This window comes from Malurus melanocephalus, unplaced genomic scaffold (genome assembly GCF_030028575.1).
Source record: "Malurus melanocephalus ecotype Western Australia unplaced genomic scaffold, MMel_1.1 scaffold_234, whole genome shotgun sequence".
NCBI classification, from domain to species: Eukaryota; Metazoa; Chordata; class Aves; order Passeriformes; family Maluridae; genus Malurus; species Malurus melanocephalus.
In genome coordinates, this window is record NW_026623466.1 from 54,396 (window position 1) to 77,736 (window position 23,341).

The 23,341-nt window shown below is 42.4% G+C and overlaps 1 protein-coding gene across 1 annotated transcript in view; it reads right to left on the minus strand.

Annotated features, from left to right (window-relative positions):
• IL1R2 (interleukin 1 receptor type 2) overlaps window positions 1-7,716 on the minus strand; it is a 12,359-nt gene extending 4,643 nt beyond the window's left edge. Inside the window, exons 1-6 of the mRNA XM_057374857.1 lie at window positions 7,655-7,716; window positions 6,013-6,131; window positions 5,652-5,910; window positions 3,340-3,514; window positions 1,795-1,969; window positions 709-774 (exon numbers count right to left, since the gene is read on the minus strand). Coding sequence (XP_057230840.1) covers window positions 709-774; window positions 1,795-1,969; window positions 3,340-3,514; window positions 5,652-5,910; window positions 6,013-6,131; window positions 7,655-7,680 — 820 coding nt within the window. The 5' untranslated portion in view covers window positions 7,681-7,716. The remainder of the gene's footprint in view (window positions 1-708; window positions 775-1,794; window positions 1,970-3,339; window positions 3,515-5,651; window positions 5,911-6,012; window positions 6,132-7,654) is intronic.
• Window positions 7,717-23,341: the final 15,625 nt, after the last annotated feature.

Here is a 23,341-nt window from a genome sequence, read left to right on the forward strand (position 1 = left end):
TGATAAAAGAAATATAAAACACTACACAGAAGCAGATAAAAAAAAAAAAAAAAAAAAAAAAAAAAAAAAAAAAAAAAAAAAAAAAAAAAAAAAAAAAAAAAAAAAAAGGCTGTTAGGCCTACACTGATGGAAAGAAAAGTGGCAGAGAAAACTAACATCATTGTAGGACACAGCTGTGTGTATAGTTCCCAGATTTTAAAAGTTTGATATAAAATACAACTGGCATTTTTCTGGGAAGAGGAAATACAACAGAAATTTGTTGCCATCACATAATCTTCGAAGAAAAATTGAGATCCTCTGAAGGTACTTAATAACTAACTAACACCTAGTTCAATCAGTAAAAAAGAATGAAAAACGTCCCCTTTCAAAGTAACTGGATGGCTCATTTGAAGCTACCATACAACCCAGACCAATCTGAGGAAATATGAAAAAGAAAAGCTCTCAGTGAAGTGAGAACTGGACAGCTGAGCTAATGGTGCAAGCATGGTTTTATTGCTTTGTAAGGGGTTAAAATCAACACTGGTTCTGCAGCTTCTCCTACCTGGAAGACAATATCTTGTTGTGGACATTTAGAAGAAAAAAATACTCCTCAACTGATATAATCAAGATCAAAAAAGCAATAACACAACAATTTATGCCGACAAATTAAGAGGACCTGCTCTAATTTTTCTCTGACTAAACATTTCCAGAAATAATGTTGGGCTTTACCGAGAGCAGCTGATGTTGTCCTGTGAGCTGGRTACACAATTATCGGCGTAATTCTCTTCTCTTGTTCTGGACAGAGAAAGAGAACCGAGTCAGTGCTAGCTCAAGAGAAAATGTGAGAATGACCCCGAACTAGAAATGCTAAACCCTCTGACAAAAGGAGATGTTCCCTGTGCACGCCCCAGACCCGTGGCGGTGCGGATGGCAGGGTCCCGCTGTCCCCGCTGTCCCCGCTGTCCCCGCTGTCCCCGCTGTCCCCGCTGTCCCCGCTCCCCGGGATGCGCTCGCAATTTGCGGCACGGGCGGCCCCTGCCGACCGCTCCCGATAGAGTCGCGATCCCCCGCTGCCAACAGCGGCTCGGCCCGCACAAATGGTTCATCTCCGAACCACTCTGCCGCCCTTTGCAGTGCACACCCCCTCCTGCCCCCAGACATAAATTACTCGGTTTAACAAAGAGGGGTACTCGCAGGAGCGATCCCCGCCCTGCCAGGGATGCTGTGCGAGCTCCATCAGTGCCGGGACAAGCACATCACCCTTCCCTTGGCACGGCTGAGGGGCCGAGCATGAGCTCCTCTCACGAGTTGCATTAGTAAAGGAGAGGTTTTCTGAAGTGCTGTAGCGCTTTAATGTGTCAAACACTGAATCATGGAATCACAGAATGGTTTGGGTTGGAAGGAACTTTTAAGACCATCTAGTTCCAACTCTCCTGCCATGGGTAGGGACACTTTCCACTAGATCAGGTTGCTCAAATCCCAATCCAACCCAGCCTTGAACATTTCCAGGCATCCTCAGCTTCCCTGGACAACCTGTGCCAGGTTCTCACCACTCTCACATCAAAGAATCTCATTGTAATATCTAACCTCAACCTGCCCTCTCTCCGTCTGAAGCCATTCACCCTTGTTCTGTCCCTTCATGCTCTTGTAAAAAGTCCCTCTCCATTTTTCTTGTAAGCCCCCTTCAGCTACTGGCAGGCCACAAATCAGTCACACTGAATCCTTCTSTCTTCCAGGCTGAATAAACCCAATTCTCTCAGTCTTTCCTTGTACGAGAGGTGCTCCATCCCTCTGATCATCTGTTACTATATTTACCAACAGTCTCCAGATGAATTGTCCTGGTGATTTCATACACCACACCTTCAAATGGAAATGACATCTTGCAGGTGTAATACCCAGCATCTGTTGGTAGCACAGATGTCATGATCAGAGAGGATGAACCTTTCATAATGATGAATTTTTCATTGTCATCTTCCAAAGGCAGAGCATCCTGGAGAAAGGACAGAAACTGGTGTTATGACTCAAATGGCTGTGGTTACACCCTGTGTAACTCCMGACAAATTATCCCTGTCTGTCCTTTGTTAGAAGTTCACTTATCACTGGGAAATGTGAGCAGTTTTGCTTTCCCACCAAAGGACAAGTTTTTTCAATGTGTATCCATCTCTAAAATGCTTCGTGCTACCGGATGCATTGTGAAGAATTGCTATTTTAATCTACCCACAATGTGTGTACACAGCTCTTCAATAAAGTGCATATTGCAAGATGGAAAAGATATAAKAGGCTCTTCCCTGAGTCATCTTATGAGCAATCATCCAAGATTTCAGTAGCCATGGAGGTTTTCACAATGTTATCACTTTCCATACATGATCTCATAAGAGTAATATTCTCAGGCATTCTTCAAAGACAAATACTTGTAATCTGTAGGATTTCACATAACTGTTACTTACCCGATATATCTCATAAACTGTTAGAAATTCCTGTTCTGCATCCCTAAGGCTCTGTTCATACACAGTTATGGAACCCTCCTAGGAGAAAAGATGTTCCTTCCTCATGAAGGGAGGGTAGCTCTTACATTTGTAACAAGAACCATATTGAGGGGGGCAGTGCTTTACTTGGATAAAGCGTGCTRTGTGTCACTCCTGAAGGGAATCCTGAGCAGCAGAACTTTGCTGGTGGGGTACAGATCAGAACCCAGGCACTGCTGTAGGAAGCCAGMGTGTGTATTACATCCTAAGGTGAGGCAGCAGCTGGAGGAGGCAGAGCACGGGTGGGAGTGTAAAGAAAAGTTAAACCAAAATATTGTGAAAGTAGAAGAAGAAAAAGTCCCTGCTCTCCAGTGTGAAATTGAACAGTGGACGATGTTGTACTTGATCTTAGAGGCAAAACCAGGCCTGCCTACTTGAAAAGCAACTTTTGGCCAGGTAGGAAAGAGAACACTCCAAGCATTGTGTATTCATCCAATATTTCCAAATGCTGAATTCCAGTTGATCAATGAAAGCTGCCCCACCTGAACATGGAGGAGGCATCCCTGGGAAGTCCTACTTTATGGGATTCACTGGAGGGACCACAAAAAGAAGCACAGTGCCAAAGAGTAGAGCCTCATATCAGGTGGCAAACCCTGGAGCTGGGCCTTATAAACAGTTGCACTGCCTGTGAGARCCTACAACATGCAGAACACTTCAATCTATGCTGAATGTGGCCCAGAGAACTTTTCTCAAAATGCATACATCTGCCCCAAAATTCGCAGTATATTACACTGTGCTCGTGACTTTAACAACGTGATGTTCAGGAGAAACATGAAGTGGAGGTTTATGTGCCAAGTGAGGATGAGGCTATGCACAGAGGAAATGAAAGTTCTACCTTGTACCACTTGAGCTCCAGGCTTGTCCTGTTTGGTGCAAAATCCCACAAGTCAGGACAAACGATCTTTCCAGAGGTGAACGTGAAGAGGATCTGGGGATAGGCAATCTCCCGAGCAGATGTTTTCTCCATGACTGTGAGGTGGATGGAGACCTCGGCRCAGTAGGAAGAGTTCCTGCAGACAGAGCAGGGACAGATGAGCACCCAAGAACTCAATTGAAACCCTCAAATGAAACTCCTCCTGGCTCCATTTTCCTCCTTAAGAGAGGCCAAGACTGATATCATACCAGGAGGAATGCTGGAAAATCACTGGTACAATCTAAACACGATGCTGACATGTGTCTGCCTCAGACCTTCAGTCTTTTCTTTTTCGTACACAAAATTTCCTGTGCCCCTTTAGGTTCCAKCATGATTTTAACTTTGTGAGGACAGGGAACATGTTCACCTGAACAGTAGCAGGTGTGTCATGAACCTTCCACCATTTCCTCAGAAGAGGTTTTGACTGTGAAAACCCTAATGATTAAATAAAAAGCTTAAAGCATGTATTAAAATACATCTGCAGTTACTATTGCACAACCATAGGCATTTCTGTGAGTATATGTAATTTTGTCTAGCAAAGAAGGCATTCTGGCTTTGAAAGGTTTGCAATATTCATATTTTCTTTCTGGCCCTGAGTGGCAATCACCTCCAGTCCCAAGGAAGACCGAACTGGGGGAGATAGATGCTCACATTCCATCCTTTCCAACCTCTGGAAGCCTGCTTTGGAGATGCCCCTATCCAGGGCAGTGCCTGATCCTTGAAGGGTCCAGCAAAGCCAGGGGGGCCAGGCTGCCACTTCCAGGGGAGCAGCTGTGGGCTGCAAGCAGACACACTGACACTACTGCCAGGGCACTCTGGCCATCTGTCACATACAGGCCAGATGCCCAAATCCAAAATATTTGCTCCACAGAATAGAGATTTCTGATAGTTTGCTGCTACCTTTGATTTATGGAGTTGATGAAAAAATCTGCTCTTTTCCCTGTGGGATAATTTACAAAGGAAATGCAATTTGCTTGCACTTTATTAATCATATAAAAATGTTAGCAAGGAAGTTACCTACTTGGCTTTTGCATATGTTTTTCAAATGTGTTTCACAGCATTTTACTATACCTCTCAGTAACGCTGCCATGGTGTTATATATTAAGAGAGGCAGAACAGTCTGAAAAAGGGGTTTAAAAATACCAATGAATATCTTGAGCAACCACTCYGCTCTAGAACAATATTTACAATCTTTTGTTGTTTCGGCCTCACTGTCAGTGTCCTCTCTTCTGCTCCACCACTGAAATCACTGCTGAGACATGGGGGAAGGCCAATCCTATATGATTGAACGTGATTTCTCAARTTGAGTTTTGTCTGTCCATCTCCTCTACTGCTGACATGCATCACTCACAAGGTGTGCCTTGCCAGCAAGGAGACCGTGCTCTCCATAAGCACCTGCAGAGATACAGAGATGTGTTCTCCAGTATAAATCCCAGAGCAAGGCGCCAGGGTGTACTGAGAGGCTGGCTGGCTGCAGGAGATGGCAGGGGACAGGCACCTGGGACATCTCCTGAAGTTCAGGCTCTAAGGGTGATCGGAATTTTTGCCTTTCTCAGTCCTTAACAAATCCAGACCCTGGCCTCTTTTTAGATGTGGTGCAGTGGGCTGTCAGATTGTAAACACTCAGAAAAAAAAAAATGATCAATAGGGCTGAAAAAAGCCATGKCTGAACTCTCAACTCACTGCAATACCACAAGTCTGGTACCAGTCTGGTAAATACACACTGGGTCTTAGGAGAAGCCATCTGACAATACCAAGTCAATCAGATTCTGGTTTAAAATGTGATGCAAAAGCTAAGTGAAGATTAGGAACATGGAAGAGGGAAGAGGGAAGCCACTGCAGAGCCACTGTGCCTTATGCGTAGGAAATTTCATTTCATAAGAAATCTGAGGTGCAACAAGGATATTTGTGCTCAGCAAAACTCACTGCCTGCAGCATGCCCCTCTTGCCATAGGGCTGACCTGCTCAGAGGGCACTAGAATTAACTCTCCACACACTGTTCTCCTGTGAGACTGTAGCCAAAGTGCCACAATTTATCCAGATTTCAGTACAGGTATAGGAAACACACAATGCACTTCGTGGTCCTGACTTTCCCCAGTTTTTTCTCTAAYATGGTCAACAAGGAAATTATCTTATCCAGAAATGCTCTGAATATAACTGGAGCTTAAAATCATGATAATGCATTTAGACATAGTCATTTTGTCAGTGAGGTAGACTTTCTTTTAAGTACCTACCTTTTTGTGCAGATATATACTCCTGAGTCCTCTAGCATCACTGGTAAAAACCAGAGTGCATTCCCTTCTGCCCAGATTCTTGAATCTTCATCTCTTCCTGATATCATGGAGTTTGAACCATTTTTATACCATGTGATATTAGTGGTCAAGGCAGAGAAATCCAAATGTTTGTGTCTGGGGGAAGGGCATTTCAGAACCACAGGTTCTCCATGMAGTTCGTAGTAGTGTTTGAAAAACACGGTGTGATCTGGGCAGTTTTCTATAYAAATCAGAGATATTATTACATTACTGTCAGACAGGAACATTAAAAAAAAGGGTGAGGTAAACAGAAGGAAGAAAAAAAATACAAATATGCATTTACCTGTGGTTTTGACTTGCTGGAGTCTGAAAGTAGAGGCACCTGCTGTGCATGCCATCAGGACAAAGAAGAGCCCGTGCATTTTTTTCCACAGGAAATTGGAAGGAGAGGTGTTTTGAAATCTGCAAGGAAGTTTATTACAAGACAGATGATATAATGAAAATACTGAACTTTATCTGAAGAGTTAACTGCTATTTTCCTCACTCCAGACCTGGGGAGATGTGAGCAGAAAGGTGTCTTCATCCCTAGTTTATGGGGGCTGAACCACGGAACCAGAACATCTGGCTTGGCACACACATATCAGTTCTGGCCCTTCCCTTTCACTCCAGGAGCTGGAAACAGCATACCACAAGATGCTGCTGTCCCCACAGCTTYCCAGAGCAACAGCTATGAGTGGAAATATCTAGCTCTGCTCATTTTGCAATAGGTTGTGACTGAGGCACAGTTCAGCTGCTTCAGGTTAGCTGTWGTGTAGTAGCTTGGGTGACCACAGGAGCAAAGTAAGCCAGCTAGTGTGAATCAGGCTGCAGGAAAACCTGCTACAAGCAGAGCCAAGCTTTCAAAGTCTCCAACAAATGTTTCTGTTGGGACAAAAAGCATTGATTCTCATGGCATATGTACCCATCTTGCTGGTGGTGTGCAAGTTTTGAGCATGGACACTATTAACATCTGTTCTAAAAAAATAAATGTTAAGGAAAACCCTGAACAACCTGTCCTGAAAATCAGATGGGGTGGCATTAACTGAAAATGAAACTCTCCATCACCACTCATTCATAAGTGTCATCTGTATGGGGCTGGCATGGGCATGGCAGTGTCTGTGCMCATCACTGAATGCTTCTGCTCTGCCATGACACTTCAGCTCCACTCAGTTGATTGATTGTGCTTTATCTTGATGTGACATGGGCAAAAACATATAAAACATGCTGGAGAGAGGCACTAGCTTTTGCTCTTTGCAAGGAATTAATGAGCAATACAGCACACATATCCACATGATACATTACACTATTTCCATTTTTTGTACAGAAATGGAAACTGCATGCATTTAACATTAGCTTAAAACTACGATGGATATGACTGGACAACTACTTTAAATSAAAATCAAAAGCAATAAAACTTTTTCTACCAATATAACACAGCCATGTTCATGGGTGTACACCTTCGGGCATCTTTTGTGTGTCCCATCGGTCATACTTACATCACGGTTTTAATCCAAATTTCTTCCTCTTCCAACAGCTATACTTATCTGACATCTGATAGCTTGACTACAAAAACTAGTTCCAGCTCATTGACATCTCTACAACACCACAAAACCAACCTCTTGCTCAATAATAGTTTCATAACCAAGGGTCATCTCCCCTASTCTTAGATCTGCAYGGGTTTCCAGGGAATTGGYATGRAKCYCTRGWCTCTCTCARYTACACCTGAACCAGGTGCTWGTGGCACTAACAAGCCTCATGGTTCACATGGATACCCTGTAACAGGTGAGTTTCCCTCTCTTCAGCTCCTTTGCCTGACAAAATACTTGGTTATTTTGTTCATAGCTTTCTGTCCCTTTGGCTTAGTAACTAACAATCCCTGTAAGCCCTGCACCATTTGAGGGTTTAGGGAAAGTTTTCATTCCCAAATTTTGATCAGATTCACTTACCCGTGTTTCAGCAGTCTTTCAGTCATGAGCTTCTCTCAGAAAGAAGCTATCTGGCTGAAAATTCCTAGTGAGGACCTTATATAGGGTTTAGCTCAACACACAGCGGAAATTTGTCTCTCATTGCCCAATCAGGTTTGTGTCAAAACCAAACAACGTTTTAGACTCAACTTTCTTTCCTTCCGTAGAGTGAAGATGAGAGAAACAGAGGCACAGAYAGAGAGAAAATATCTGCTTGGATTTCCCAAAAAAAGGGGAAATTACTGCTAAATATATGACTAATTTTCCTGTTTTCTGACGAATGGTAGCTTACATACACTCGTGTCTTCACATGACTATTTCACATTCTAGCTCAAGTAAAAAATTCTCATGGGTAACAAAAGGTGCACTGCAGCATAGTCAGCAGCTAAATAACTGCATGGCAGCTAAATAATCGCAATCTTCACATTTTGTGGTTTAGCAAGCTCTTCATGGATGGCATAAATCTTCTGTGAAACCCCAGATAGCTGGTGAATCACAAATGTGCTGATTCCCCTTTTCTTTCATAACATCCATTTTAGTGTGACAGCCTACATTAAGGCTCTCTTGCAATGGGGTATAAGGAAGTAAGAGCTATAAGCAAATTATGGTTTCCAGRCTCATGAAGAGGAATAAGAAAAGGGTTATGAATTGTGGCAATTTTGGCCTTCACATATTTAGAAGAGGGCAATCGAGTGAGAGACTTCAATTCTCAAATAGAAAAATGTCCTCAGGTATATCTAACAAGGATCAACACTTTTAAACAGTTTTCTTCACTGGARTTTTGCCCTGGCTATCTTTTTATCCAGAAAATATCTTGATCACATGTAGCAGCACAAAGACCTCAAGTTTAAATCATTTATCTGGAGGTGCAAAGTCCAGTTTAGAATAACTCAGGAAGAAATGAAAGAACAATAATTTTTTTTTTTTTTAAGAGATGTCTGTTGAGAAGGCCATGCCATTTTGCGGTCAGCTATCACTGAGTATTTATAAACAGAAATGTGCAAGTCTAGCAGCTATATATATAGAGAAACTTTCTTAGGGAAGCTGGTGTCATTCTGTGGTTTCGCTGTRCTGATGATTCATTTATACAGCTCAAGATGCTGGAACATAGCTGTGAAATTCCTAACTTGAAGAGCAGACCATTCCCCATATGTCTCACTGGTTGCTCATCTCACCAGATAGATATTTCCCACACCAGGGCTACACGSAGTCCCTTGCCACACTTGCGTGGATTTTGCTGTCCTTGGACATTCCAATGAAATCGTCAAAATATCAAGAAATGTCTGGTGTTCTGGAAGTTCCTTGCAACAGAGATTTCAAAAGCAAGGTGTGTTTGTTCTTTATCCCCAGTTGATGGAATGGGAAATGGAAATTCAGGCATCATGGAATGGAGATTACACCATTTCTACAAGGGACAATTAATGTGCCTGCTTCTTACAGCAGCTCCCACGTTCTGCTGTCTCTCCTGGAAGAACTTACCCTGTTATAGTGGCTGATAATGCTTGGCTGATAATGCTTGGCACCCAAGAGCTGCAATCCCTTGGACTTTGTTATTTGTTCTGTTATCCAGTTTGGCTAAGCAAACTTCATGCAATTAAAAACTGAAGAAAATTTCTCTGGTTCGCATAAGAATAAGGTGACGAGGCATTAAGAAATATTGAATGTTGAAAGCTGTCTGGCAAGCACAAGCAAAGTAAACCACAACTATTGCACCAGCACATGTTCTTGGGGTTACTGATAGGAGCAAACCTGGCTTTAATAATTTATAATACCCTTGTGCACAGTTCCCAGATGGGGTCTTGAGGAGCACAGAAAAGAAAAGGAGCTCTCCAGCTCTGAGAATCACCAAGTAACCGGACAGAAAGAGAAAGACTAAACAGAGGGATTAGCACAATGAACAACAGACTCCACAAATACAGGAATTTGCATGCTTAGCCAGAGGAGTAAGTGCTGACATACCCCAGTTGTRTATGACTAACTGGGAGAAACAGGAGGCGATGTGCCAAGGGACCCACTTTGTCATGAGGGAGTGCTGGTTTGGCCAGAGCAGCAATGGCTGGGTCACAGATTGCCTCACCACTACAGGTTCCTGGGATTTCCAAAGACACTTTCACTGTAATAGAAAGCAGGCAGGCTGTGAAAAATAGTTACACTCTCAAGAGCTGGAAGGGTCAGGGAGGAGGAGACCCTCAGTGTAGAAATCAGGGTGTAAGGAACAACGTAATGTCCAGAGAGACCCATAGTGCCCGTGCACAGAGACATAGCCATAGACTGRTGAAAGAAAGAATTTTTTTCTAAAAAAGTGGGGTCTTCTGGATTTTATTTAATGTAGAAAACCATCCCTGGGCACAGCCTACTTGATATGTGATGCTATGCGGAAGAGCAGTGATGGAGGACTGTTGCAAAGCTGAGTTTGTTGAAAGTAGAACAGGTGAAGTGATGTTGCTGTCCCTATAAACTGAAGGGGATAATCTAAATTACTAAACAGTGACAGTCTAAACATTAATGCATCCTAGTGCATCTCTCAAATTACAATAAAAGTGAAAAAATATCTCTTCCTGCCCTTCCTTCTCTTATGGATCAAATGGTGCCTAGATATGATGAGTTTTGTTCAGGGATGTGGTTGGGGCTAGGGATCAGACAGTAAAAGAGCCCAGGGCTTCCACTGGGGGTGGAAAAGGCATGCCAAGGGGATCATAGCAGGGCCCCAACATTGTTGCCCCCATATCTTTCTAGCCTGGGCCATCCACAGAACCATTCCATTTGGAAAAAAAACTCTAAGAATRTCTTGTCCAACCATTAATGCAGCACTGCCATGATCATCACCAAACCCCATCCCCAAGTGCCATATCCACGTGCCTTTTAAACACTTCCAGGGATGGTGATTTCACCACTTCCCTGGGCAGCATATTCCAAAGCCTSTCCATCCTTTCAGTGAAGAAATTTTTCCTAATATCTAATTCTAAACCTCCTCTGGTACAACTTTAGGCCATTTCCTCTCATGTTGTCACTTGTTACCTGGGAGAAGAGACCAACCCCCAACTTGCTGCAGCTTCAGTGAGGTTTTTGCTTCTTCCCCGAGCTACCAGCCATCCCCACTGCTCTGGTGGAGAAAGCCTACAGCTCACACACCTTCCATGCCTGGGTGAAGGGCTCTGGGCAAGGCTGCAGCACCCACATGGTCACTCAGCGTGTCAGGGCTGGGAGGTGCCAGTGATGCTGAGAACAGCAAGCAGGCATTTCCCATGGCTTTGGCATCTTCTCAGACCATAGGCAGTGAGTCAGTAGGGGCACTAGGGACATGCTARGAAAGGAGGAAACCTGAGAATGCTGAGTAGCTTTTTCTTTTTCCCCAGTTCCAAAATCACAGTGTTTGCCTGCAATCACGAACAGCCTTTTTTATGTATGAAACCACATTATGTGCTCTGTGGTCTTTCATGTRAGAAGTGTTGAGGGATTTAAAGACACAGCAATGATTACAAAAAGCCTATGGTAACAGCAGACAGAGGATGAACTGTGTCCACTTGAGGACCATGAAATAATATAGAGTTACATGASCCAGAACAACAGGGACAATAGAAGATTTCCAAACCAGTTATGGTGCTTGGCTTAAGTAGCCAACCCAGCAAAGAGGGATTTCAGAGGCAAAGAGAAAAACAGATGACAAAGATTTTTGTTCATAATTACATTTTGTTGGCTGAACTTAAATTTAGTAGGTAAAAAGTAACTTCATAGCTATAAAAAACAGTGACAAATATATGGCCTGTGATAAAGGAAAAATTGAGCTGGTACAAATCATACATTATGTAGGAGTACTGGGAGGGTAATATTAACTATTATTTTTTATTACATGTTCCTGAATTCAGTATTTGTCTCACCAAGAAGATGAAGTCATTTATGTAATGCAGGCAGTAAATCTTCTCGTTTATCTTTGATTTGCTGTCCTTCTGACACACAAGTTCAGACACTTGTTTTAAGAAGCAGTCATATGAAATACATGTAGCAGATACAATTACCCATGGTATTTCTTTCCTACTTCACTATTCCAATGTGTAAAGGATTTGGAGGGGGCTCAGGTGAGGGACAAYACATGGAAATGCATATGGTACAGGAACAGAGACATTCTCCCTTTGTGCTTGTCCTGTATGGAGTGTCCCAATGCTCAGGAATTCTAATTGCCATTAAAAGCTGCTTAAGAAAATATTGAGCAAGATAGATTTGCTCTGGATCTGTGATATAATGAAAGAGGGGGTCACAAAYAAATGAATAACAACTAATTAGGTGCAACATATACTGCTTCTAAAGATGCAGGGGAAGAATCAGTGTATTCAACAGCAGGAATTAGGAGAAATCAAGTTGGTTCAGAAGAAAGAGAACCAATCCCAGCAATACCATTGCTCTAAAAAATAAATACAGAAGCATCCAAGTGATGCTGCAAGACCATACTTGCTTGCAATAATGAGMAGGCAGGCCGAGTCTTTCTTTTATCTTTCGTTTATCTGTTCAGCTGGTGGACACACACTGTGAAGCACTGAAGTAAGTCAGATTTTGTACCATTATTCAGGTTAAAAAACACATTTGTTTTAATAAAAACAGTTACCATCTGTGAACGTGGAGTGTTCTAACAGCTGACCACATAACAGGAGTACAAATACACATGGGGCAGCAAAACTGATCTTGGGAGGATTTCAGTCCTTCAGCCCCCTGAGTTATGCCATTCACCAGCACAAAATGTTCTGTACCAGCTTAAAAGGGAACTTCTCATTTCAACAACTTTTTGAAGACTTTGGGAGGATTTTACACAAGACAATATTGAATGCTATTTGTTTAAACCAGTGTTATCAATCATATTTTGAAAAGAGAAAGAAAGGGTTTTAACAATGGTATTGCTTTGCTATGCGAATTTTCCTTAATTACAAACTGGAAGAGTTTTCATTCAGACTTAGTTAATCAGGAAGCTTTATCATTTGCAAGAAAATTTGGGTAACTGTAATGAAAGTTTGTAAGAAAGTGGTGGTTGGGTTTTTCTTCAAAACATTCCTGGACTGAGAGCTTCCTTCCCAATAAAATTGAGATCCCTGCTGGTCCTGGCTGTAGCTTCCAAGACCTGTTACCTCAGAGGCATTTATTTCACTGGGGACCAGTAGAGCCCTGCCCTTACTTTAAGGCCTGTTCATAAATGCTGAGCCATTCCCCTTGTCTTTGTGAAAAGCTGAAAGATCCCAGGACCTTTACAAGTGATTATTTTGATTAATGTACAAGTTTTGTGAATAGAATTCCCAGGGAGAAGGGTTTCAGCAGCACTTATGAATAATGGGCATGGCTCTTGGCTTGATACCATAGCTGCAGGAACARAAGACAAAGAAAGGGGAACTAAATTTAACCATTTGGTATCATAATGATATGGCAGCAGTGTTTGGAACCTTGACCATTGCTGGCTCCCTTGAAGCTGCTGCTGACCTGAGATGAGAGACTCGAAATAACATGTCCCTTGCAGATGTCAAAGAACCTTTTGCTGGAATTTCAAATATCCAAGAGAAATACTAGAGATAAGAGATCAGTGAGAGGCCACATAACCCTTGGCAASTCTCTCAATGCATAGATCGAGACAAAGATAAAAAAATACAGACATACACGTATCCATACATGGAGAAATTTACACTGCCACCTGTTGAGAGAAAAGGGTTGTATTCAAATTGCAAAAGTCCCCAAAAGAAGGGTGGAAAAGAAAGCCCTGCAGGATTTCTGTTCCTTCTCTGCACTCTGCAGTCTGTTTTTCCATTGCCCCATGCAAAGTGGAACAGCTACAGGGTGCTGGCTGTGCTCTGTGGGGACCCACAGTAATCTGGCCAAAACTCTTCCATATAAACCGATAAATGTTTGTGGTAACTCAAGTCTATTTTACACCAAAACTCCAGCCTGAAAAAGTTTACTTATTATTAACACAGCAAACAGCATTTTAGTGATGTTTACATGTATAGGGAGAAGCCAAGGGCTACAGTAAAGAGTATTTACTTTATATAATAGGGCATCATTAAAAACTTCAGTAGCAGCAGTGCTGTGTCATTTTAGATCAAAATCCATCAACGAGTTTGCTGATGATACCATGTCTATTAGGGGCTGACAGCATCTGGCAGGGCCCCTGCAGCTCAGCATTCAGAGAATCATCAGAACTAGGATGGCACCCTCCAGACCTTGCTCAGCCCCCTTGTCTCTTTGTCTTAGAATAAATTTAAAATTTTAATTTAAAATTTCTTTGTTTTTCCAAATAACTACTATAAAAGAAGAGAATTATTTTTCTTGTACATCTTCATCAAACCACTCTTATTTCTGAAGGCTTTGTGGAACAGAGGAAAGGTCTAAAACTTTCTGGCACTGCAATCTGCCAAAGGGAGATTCTCAGTGTTTTCTTGACAATGTAGGCAGCTAGCAGTTTTAACACTCTACTTAACTGACCCTTTCAAAACCTTGTAATGTTGTAATGAAGTAAAGTGCCAGGCAGAGCTCTGCCTTAGGGCTGTGCTTTCTGAGAAGATGAAGAAACACCACCTTGAGGAAAGGATTCTGCTAATATGCCAAATTTTATGTTTATGTAACAGGAGTTTCCATCAGAAGCTGGTGCACAGGAGGAATTATGAACAGAAGCTYAGCCTCAGTTTGGATCAACCATGGGTAAATCCATGTTTTGGGTTCAGTTCATAAACAGCATGCCAGGTTTGCAGACCCTGTGGTATTTCCGCACATAATCAAACCCCTTTCAGAAACAGACCTTTCTGGACAGGAACAAGTTCAACTGCAGCAAAATGGATYCATCTACACCCCGAGCCAAGTTCTGACATCCCTCTGAAATATGYTCTTGTCCATCCCTTAATCCATCTCTTGTCCATCTGCTCTAATTCCCAACCCTGACCTCTCCATCCTCCCTATGCCTTTATCAGCCATGCCCAGGCTGCTGTAACCAGATCACATATTTCAGTGGGGGATTTTCTACAGTGGTAAATTACCTATGATGCAGCCACAGTAAAAGGTAGGTTGTGAGGAAATAGGCCAGGACACAGGAGACAGACCATGCAAAGAGTGGCACAAACGCAGGAGAGGCTGCTGTTACCATAAAGARCTTGACTGTATCATTCTCCACCTTTGCCCTGCTGTAGAGGGGACTCTCAGCCATGGACCTGGTTCATCCATGAGGGCTGCCCACATTGCAGCCAGCAGCTCTGATGATAAGAAAATGTTTCTCAGCAATGTTCAGCATTGATCACAAGACCCTCTCTTTACTTTTCTGCCCTAAAAATGCAAGCATATATACACCTGTGTACACGCTGCAGCTAACCCAGGAAATAGCTAATTCTTGTGCTGGCAAAAGGCTTTCTAAGACRAGAACAAAAGGTGTTCTGGACCTTTTGATGACAGGAAAAAAGCAAACCATATATGCATGGGAAAAGGCTCCCTAATAAACAAAGTAGTGGAAAGYACCTCCAGGTCTTCTTAGGACCCTGTGATCTGTCATAGGGCATCCAACAGTCAGGATTTRCAGGACCCATTTGCAGGAACACTGGGGTTGCAGGAATGATACCAGAGGGCCCAGGACRTCCTGTGCTTTGTAAGGCACTGCACAGAACATGCATGAGTTTCCTGAAAACTTGTAGGAGCAACGCTTGACGGCTGACCAGAACACCCAGCACTTACCGACAATCTGTGCTCATGTGGGAGGTAGTGAAACGAAAACCATGGTCCCTGATTGCAGAACAAAATGTTCTGTTATGTGCACTAGTGAAACAAAMCCTATGGACACCGATTGCAGAACAAAAGGTACTGTTATGTGCCCTGCTCATGCAACCCAGCACRAGTGTGGAGCTGGAAGTGCCGATGGCATCCTCACCTTTGAGAACAACTCAGCCCTTGTACCCCCAGTTAACCCGTGCCAAACCTCACACTTTGCACTCTGGCTCATGAAGACTCTCACTCACATTTTCCAGGTGAGAGAGATACCCAGAGTCACTGTGCCAAGAGCATCCATTGCCCCCCAAGCAATAGGAGAACACCCTTGTGAAACACGACCCCGTGACTGTGGTCACTTGGGCAACACCTCCGTGCCACTGTTCATTGATCTGCTGGCGCTGGGGGCTGTCCCACATTGCGTGTGGCCTGCCCTGTTCCGGAAGAATTGCCACACATCAACAGGCTTCATCTTGCTTCCTCTTTATGGATTTGATTTTGATGTGTTTGCTGCTTGCTTGACAGCAAAAGGCTCACCCTGGCTGAACYGATCCAGTTTTCAACTAGAGCAAGTCAGCAATGCTGTGGAATGAGATGAGAGGAAAGCATCCAAGAATATTTAGAATTTGCTTCTGGAAGTATGACCTGGAAGAAACCAAGCCAAATGACCACTATAATCACTCATATCTTATACTTTAATGTGGCCTGCTGAGGTATATTTTCAAATTTTTCTGTAGTCCCTAAGATATAGGAGTTTGGGAATCCTAGCTCAAATTACTAATTATGACATCCTGCAGGACATCTATTGCAACTAACATTACCTGCATAATTTTCTCCCGACAAATTTGACAAGGAATTTGTTCCACATCATGAGATGCTTCCAAACTACATTTCTTCAAATTTGCTGGGTGTGGGAAGCATTCCCTTTGATGGCCTCAGTCATCGCTGCCCTTCACACAAAATTACTGAGAGCCACAACTCAGCAGTTTATGTGAAGGCAGGCACACCATTATTGCCCTAAATATGACCCAGAGCTCTTGTCCCCTTGGCTGGGTGGTAGCATGACCTGCTCAACAGACCAAGGTATTGAGGCAGAATGTTGGAATTTTTAACAAAAATTACACACTGATTTCCCTGTATAACGCTCCTTTTCAGCAGCCGGAGTTGCAGGAACATGCTGTCCTGTAATGATTCCTGATGGTTATTGGGGGCTGTGGATATTGAATCAGTGGCTGAGCATCCATGCAAGTCTAACAGCACCACGAATGCCAGTGGAGCAGGGAAGGCAGCTGCAGCAGTGGACACAGTGCAATTTGTCACATCAGTCTGTCACTCCTTCTCCTTTCAGCTCTGGCTCTCACTCTTCTTCTGTCTCCTTGTTGGATTTTTTATTTGTTGGGTTTTTTTTGGTTTGGTTGGGTTTGGAGTTTTTTGTTTTAATAGACTGTTCTCTTCACTTTGTCAAGTTTAAATATGTGATACAAAATTAATGCTTTCTAATGGGTGGTCTTGTACTTTTTTGGTCTGCTGACAGTTTTCTTTAYGCGAGAGATTGAATCAACATTTCAACAAAAAGAAGCCACGGATCTTTTTTTTTGTCTGGCTCCAAAAATAATAGCTCTTTTCCCCATCTGTGATACATAATAAATATTCATTGTATCATGAATCCAGAGGTTTTTCAGCAGCACTGGAGACGAAASAACTTGAAATATCTTCCCATCTGAATATTTAAGAAAAACATACTTTACACAGAATATGGCCCTACTTGGTTTTTTTTTTTTAAATAAACCTAGTTTTCATCTTTTTTATTCTACAGGGTTAGCAGTGTTCAGTTAAAGTACATTCTTCCTCTTCAGTTCATACAGCCTGTCTTCGTATCTACCAAAAAGACAGCTGGTATCCATCTGTCTGTGCCCAATGACACTTACACTGCTAACTTTACCTTTTTTAGCTACTTGTTCCCTCCTCTTCTTTCACATATCACATGCTGTTCACTTCAAGGATGCGTACTTTCTTTATATATGCCTCAAATGCATCAGTTCTTAAAATTAGCTTCCAACAATKGTGAAATAAATAAGTTTCAGTCCATCAGTTTAAGTCCCAACAGACCATCACAGACTTGAGCAGAAAATCAATTCCATTCACGTCTCTACTTACTCACACATCCTTATGCAAAAAGGTTAAATAGAGATGATCCAAACTGAGGCATTTGGCCTAAAACAGCCTCAGACCTGGGCACTCAAAAAATCTGATCCTGTCTCAGGACTGCCCATTCCAGCACTGCTCAAGACAAAGGTGACTGTGGGGGCAACTCAGTCAAGCATGGCCAAACCTGTTTGCTTAAGTCCAGTTCTTAAGAATTCAGATGTATTTGCTCAATGAGGAAGGGTCTAGGCCCTTAGGCAGGATCTGTTCACACAGCATTTTGATTTCCCTGCAGTACCTTTTAAAGATCATAAATAAGCTTAATATCATTTCTCTTGCAATAAAAAAGCAATATAAAACTGTAATAAGTAAAGAAATGTAAGAAGTGCAATGTGTCTATGTGAAAAGCTACTGACATTTACACTTGCACTATCTCAAGATTAATTTGTGAAATTGTATACTCGCAGTTCTACGGCACTCAAGAAATTGCAGAGCTGCCATTTCCTAGACCTGGAGATCAGAGACCTAGCAGAGAACAAAACACAGGATTTTGTACCTCAAAGGGACCCCTTTGGTACATGACAGCAAAATGGACTAAAAACCATCTGCTTCAAATCTGGAAGAAATCCAGCTACTGATCTGTTCTGCTGAATGCACAAAGGCTTGTGAGTGTTTGGGTGCTGGAGAAGGCTTTGAGCAGCAAATCAAGTCAAAATGTCAAGAGATTGCCTGCTSTCCTGAGCAAAATTAGACACCATGCCTGTCCAAGCTGGATGTGGCACTCAAATCAAACTCAGCTCAAGTAGGCTGAAGCTTTTAAGTGTAGTGAAGTGAGACATTCAATCTCTTAACAGATGAAGACACTGAAATGTGTTCCTAACAYATCCATATGATAGCACTTAGACAAAACCTTTGGAGGTTTTGGTGTTTGGGTTTTGGGTTTTTTTGAAGAGACAGAAAGAAGAAGAAGTTAAGAGGATGTCTCCAATCTTACCCAATGTCTCTTTTAGAGGCTGTTCCCTACCAGCTTCTGCAGGCAGTGTGGCTCCCCCAGATCAATCTCAATCTCAGACACGTACATTTTCCCCACGAAGGGGAAAACGTCAAAGTGCCACAAATGAATTTTCATGATTTTCAGCTCTCTCTCAACTTCCTGCCACAATGCATCTTAAAAACTTAAAGAGATAGCTACATTCCATCAGTACTACTAAGACTTTATATGAAAAATGTGCTGYATTTCTRCTCCAAARGGATTGTTACCTTCTATCCATTACCAGGAGTTTGCCTGAAATAATCATTGAAGGAACAGTTCAGCAGTGACCCTAAATGTCCTTCCAGGGAAAGCCTCCCTACTTTAGGAACGTAAGAGAAATATCAAGAGCTTTTTAACTGTGGGTGAATGAAATTTTCCTGGAGGCCTTTTTATAGTAGGCTTATAGCTTAAGTTAAAACCTTGTGAATCTGAGAATCGATAGTTACACCTTTCCCTCATTAAAACTTTCCAAGGTGAGATTCACTGCYTCTTACAGTGAAATAACAATGAAACCTTCTTCACCTGAGATGTGAACTCTCCAGATTATGGATTGAAGCAGGCTATCTTCATGTGCTCACCCAAACAAAAGGGGAAAMAAAAAAAGGTGACCTGTTTGTCACATACAGAGTTGTCAAGATATTGCAAAGAAGCAGATTTTGGGCATCACAATTAGAAGTATTTACATGCATAGTATCAATGTTATTCACCCCACAGGGACACTTTMGTACTTTATCTCTGACCACGACAACTTCCAAAAAATATTTATTGCCACTGTCTCTACAAACTTCATATTTTTGAGCATCTCCTAATCTGCTCCCATTGCACAAAACTCCAAGAAGCTATCCTGTGTGCCAGGAAGCACTCAGCACCCATGCGGAGAGATATGAATTTGTTCTAGATCATACAGAAAAGAAACTGGATGCACTTTTCCGAGGCCCACATCTTCACAAGAACGGTGTTTCCCAGGGTGAGATTAGAACTTGCAAAACAAGCTTGCTTAATAGCACCATATTTCAAATCCAAAAGGAACTTCTAGGCCTCTGCATTGAGTCTGTGAGAAATGTCACACAGACAAYACTTTCCAAATTAGTGCAGGTGGCTATTAGAAAATTCATTAGTTAAGCCTCAGAGTTATCATAGTCAACTTGAATGTGAAATCATAGCATTGCTGACASGTGTTCTATAAACAGATGGCACATTTAGAAACAAGATACGATTCTGCTTGCTCAAAGCTTCTTAGAATCATAGAATCTTTTAGGCAGGCAAAGATCTTTGACATCACTGAGTCCCACAACAAACCTAACACTGCCAAATCCACCATTAAACCATTCACCATGTCTATACTTGTGATGCTGAGCAAATGTCCCTGCTGCAGTTTCCTAGGAGAGATCCTCCTTGTTTTGCAGCATTAACGTCTTCTGGGATTTGCAAGGTGCCTGCTAAGACAGTGCTGCACATAAACATCAGCCTCCAGCTGGATCTGGACCATGGAAGAGTGACCACCATGTAAAACTCAGCAATCCACATAAAATCAAATACAATATTTGCATTAGCTGATTCCTCTGGTCTCCATTTCTTGCACACTGTTATTAAATCTACGGAGTATCAAAACTTCACAGATGAGATGGAAACATTTTGCAGCTTCACCCCTTCATGAAAATACTCCTTTGCTTGCTATTAGCCTGCTGCTGTTTGATTAAAAGCAGGAGTGCTTGCCCATTTTGGGATATTTGCMCCAGGATACACACACAGTCCCACAGTGCAGCGCAGAAATACAACCCCAGTACCACACAGCTGTGTCTTTGCTAGAAGCAGCAATAGCTGTATCCACTAAAAGAATCTCCAGTGCACTGCTTCAGCTCATTAATTGCAAARCAAACACAGCTTTTTGGCAGAAACAGAAGTAAGATAGCTAGTTAAGGAAGGAAGGAAAGAAAGAAGAACAGCAGAGGAAAAAAAAAGAAGGAAGGAAGGAAGGAAGGAAGGAAGGAAGGAAGGAAGGAAGGAAGGAAGGAAGGAAGGAAGGAAGGAAAGAAAGAAGAACGGCAGAGGAAAAAAAAAAAAAAGAAGCTGATAAAAGCAGAAGGGAATAGAAGCAATAACACTTCTTCAAATAAGACTGAATTTACACTGCTGCAAAAATACAAGCCTCTCAAACTTCTAAGGGGTTAAGGAGTCCTGCAGGGCCTGAAGGCACTGCTGGCAGAGGGAAGAAAGGTGCATCTCCTGCTGCAGATGCAGCCAGGTGTGAGAAGATCCTCACAAATGGGTCTCACCCAGCCATGGGATCTGCTCAAGGGAGTTTCCCCCAGCTTGGCAAGCCCAGAGGTGCAGAACCAGGTGCAAAATCTCACCAGCTCACCCACACCCTGTGCCCTCCAGCTGTGGAGCACAGCTGTGGACAGCATCCCACCCAGGCTCCACTGGCATGCAATCCCTGGCATATCCACTCCTTCTCCCAGAGCTCTCCAGAGTTCTTGGCCTCATCATGCAAACATCTCACAGATTTTAGGAAATCATGTTTCTCTCCTCCCACTGCTGTTATCACAAATGAATAGGAAGAAGACTTAAGAGGCCTTTTAGCCATTTCAGTAACAGGAATGGGAACCACAGTCTTCATGACCAGAAACAAAACTGAAGGTAAAAGGTTTATTTACAGAAGTGGGACAAGAAGAGGAGAACAGCTTCACTCTGCTCGCTGCTGCAGAGAGTCTCTGTAGGGGATGAAAATGCAGAAGATCAGTGGAGATCAAATGCAGGAGTCATTGGCCTGGTTTCAGTTAAGAACCCAAATCGTGAGACAATCCCTGTGACAGCATGAACAATGTCAGCTGAATGATGCTCTGTTTGATTCACAGACACATGTGCATGTGCCACAAGGAGCACAAGGGGATCTGCTCCTTTTGCCCATGATGTGCCTTGAGGGGTCATGCCCACCTCCCACACCAGCAGTGATGCAACTAATTGCTCTTTAAAATCCCCAAAGCASAATTTGTAGGGAAATGCATTTTGTACTGTCTTCAGAAAATAAAGATCATGGTATGCACCTTTAGGAAGAAGAAAACATGGGGTTTTATAAATAYCCCCAGCCCTTCAAAAATGTAAATGCAGCCTGATGCAACACATTTCCCTTGGAGAAAAACTTTGTGAGCTGGACCATGAGAAAATTGAAAATGCACTGCATATAAAGATAATGAGTTCAACAACACGAAAATACCTTTAGAATTCAAATTAGAGTAAACATAATGTTAATGGTTATCACAGCAAGCAAAGTATTAGCTATTAGATATGAAGAATTATTTTTCATTAAATATTGCAATGTTTTCCTTTGGATTTTCTGAAATAAAATGTTTTTAAAATTCTCTTCTGTAAAGAAAAAAAGAAATCCAACTTTTTGTTCTTTATTTCAAGTTAGGATAATAAAAAACAAATGCTTCTAACTCTCCCTCAACAGAAGTGTAGAGAAGTTCATTAGTATTTTTGAACAATACTAAATTGATATCATTTAAGAGAAARCATGTACTTCAGATGATAACAAGGTATACATAAGACAACCAACTAATTAATGAGGATAGAGTTTTTGAATATTCTCATGAGGATCATCTGTTGTAGTGAATATGGCTCTTCAAGAAAAGTCTACAAATGCTGAGCTGTGTAAAGAGGTGTCTTGGATTAAGCCAGGAACATTAGACCCTGGTATATTCCAAATTTCCAGCATTTTTTAAAAAATCCTTTTTTAAAAACACATGCAACAATGAGCCCTGCAACAATGAGGWGTTTAGTGTCATGGCAAACATGCTAAAAAACTGACCTGAACCCAAGMATGCACTTCTCTTCCAGAAGTCCAGAGTATCTGAGACAACCCCACTTCTCTGGGAATCCCAACATTTCTGCTGCAGCAGCTGGAAGTCAACCAGGCAGCTTTTGGAACCCAAAGTAATTCTTCAGCAAATCCCCCTACCTTGGGTCATCCAGAGAGGTGGTGGTAGGAGCAAACCTGGGATTAACTCCTTGTTCCTTTGTGCAGGTTACCGTAAAATCCAGCCRAAGTTGTCCTCTCTCCACATTTGGGGTTTCACTTCTACCACCTCAGTTTGTACATCAGTACCAGCAAGGAGTTCCTCCCCAGCTGCAAGGCCTTCAGTGCCCGAGGACAGTGACAGTGTCCCTCTGCCTTCCTGATTGTCTGTGGTGCCACTGCCATCTCAGCGCTCTGATTTCGTGAGCAGAGCTGATCCTTCCCACACCACTCCTGCCCATGGAGCACACACTCACCCCACACCTTTCACGAGGGCACTTTAAAGCAAAGTGACACCAATGAGAACTGCTCTCAATTCCATAAACTGCAGCTTCTTAACAGCYGATTTCCAGGGTCAGCCATCTCAGCACTGCAGAATGAACCAAGAACAATGCTGGCCACTCTAAGCTGTGACATCCTTGCACTGAATTAGAGCTCTCGATTCTAGGTGTACCAAATCCCTTCATCTTAAGGATGTGAAGAATTCTCCTGGAATCATTGCTGGCTTCCATGATTGGMCATGGGCACGAGTTTATGCATCTCACTGAACACGACTTTAAATGATGCCATTGAACAGCTGTGTGACGTGAAATAAATCACTTCATAAAATTCCCTGKTGTTTTCGCTGGCGTAAAACTGAGATCTATCCCACTGGCAGATTTTGAAAAGCACTAGAAAAATGTTTTTATCTGAATGGAAAATAATAGATGAATTCATGCTCAACTTGCATTATTCCATTTTAGAAAAATTAGTT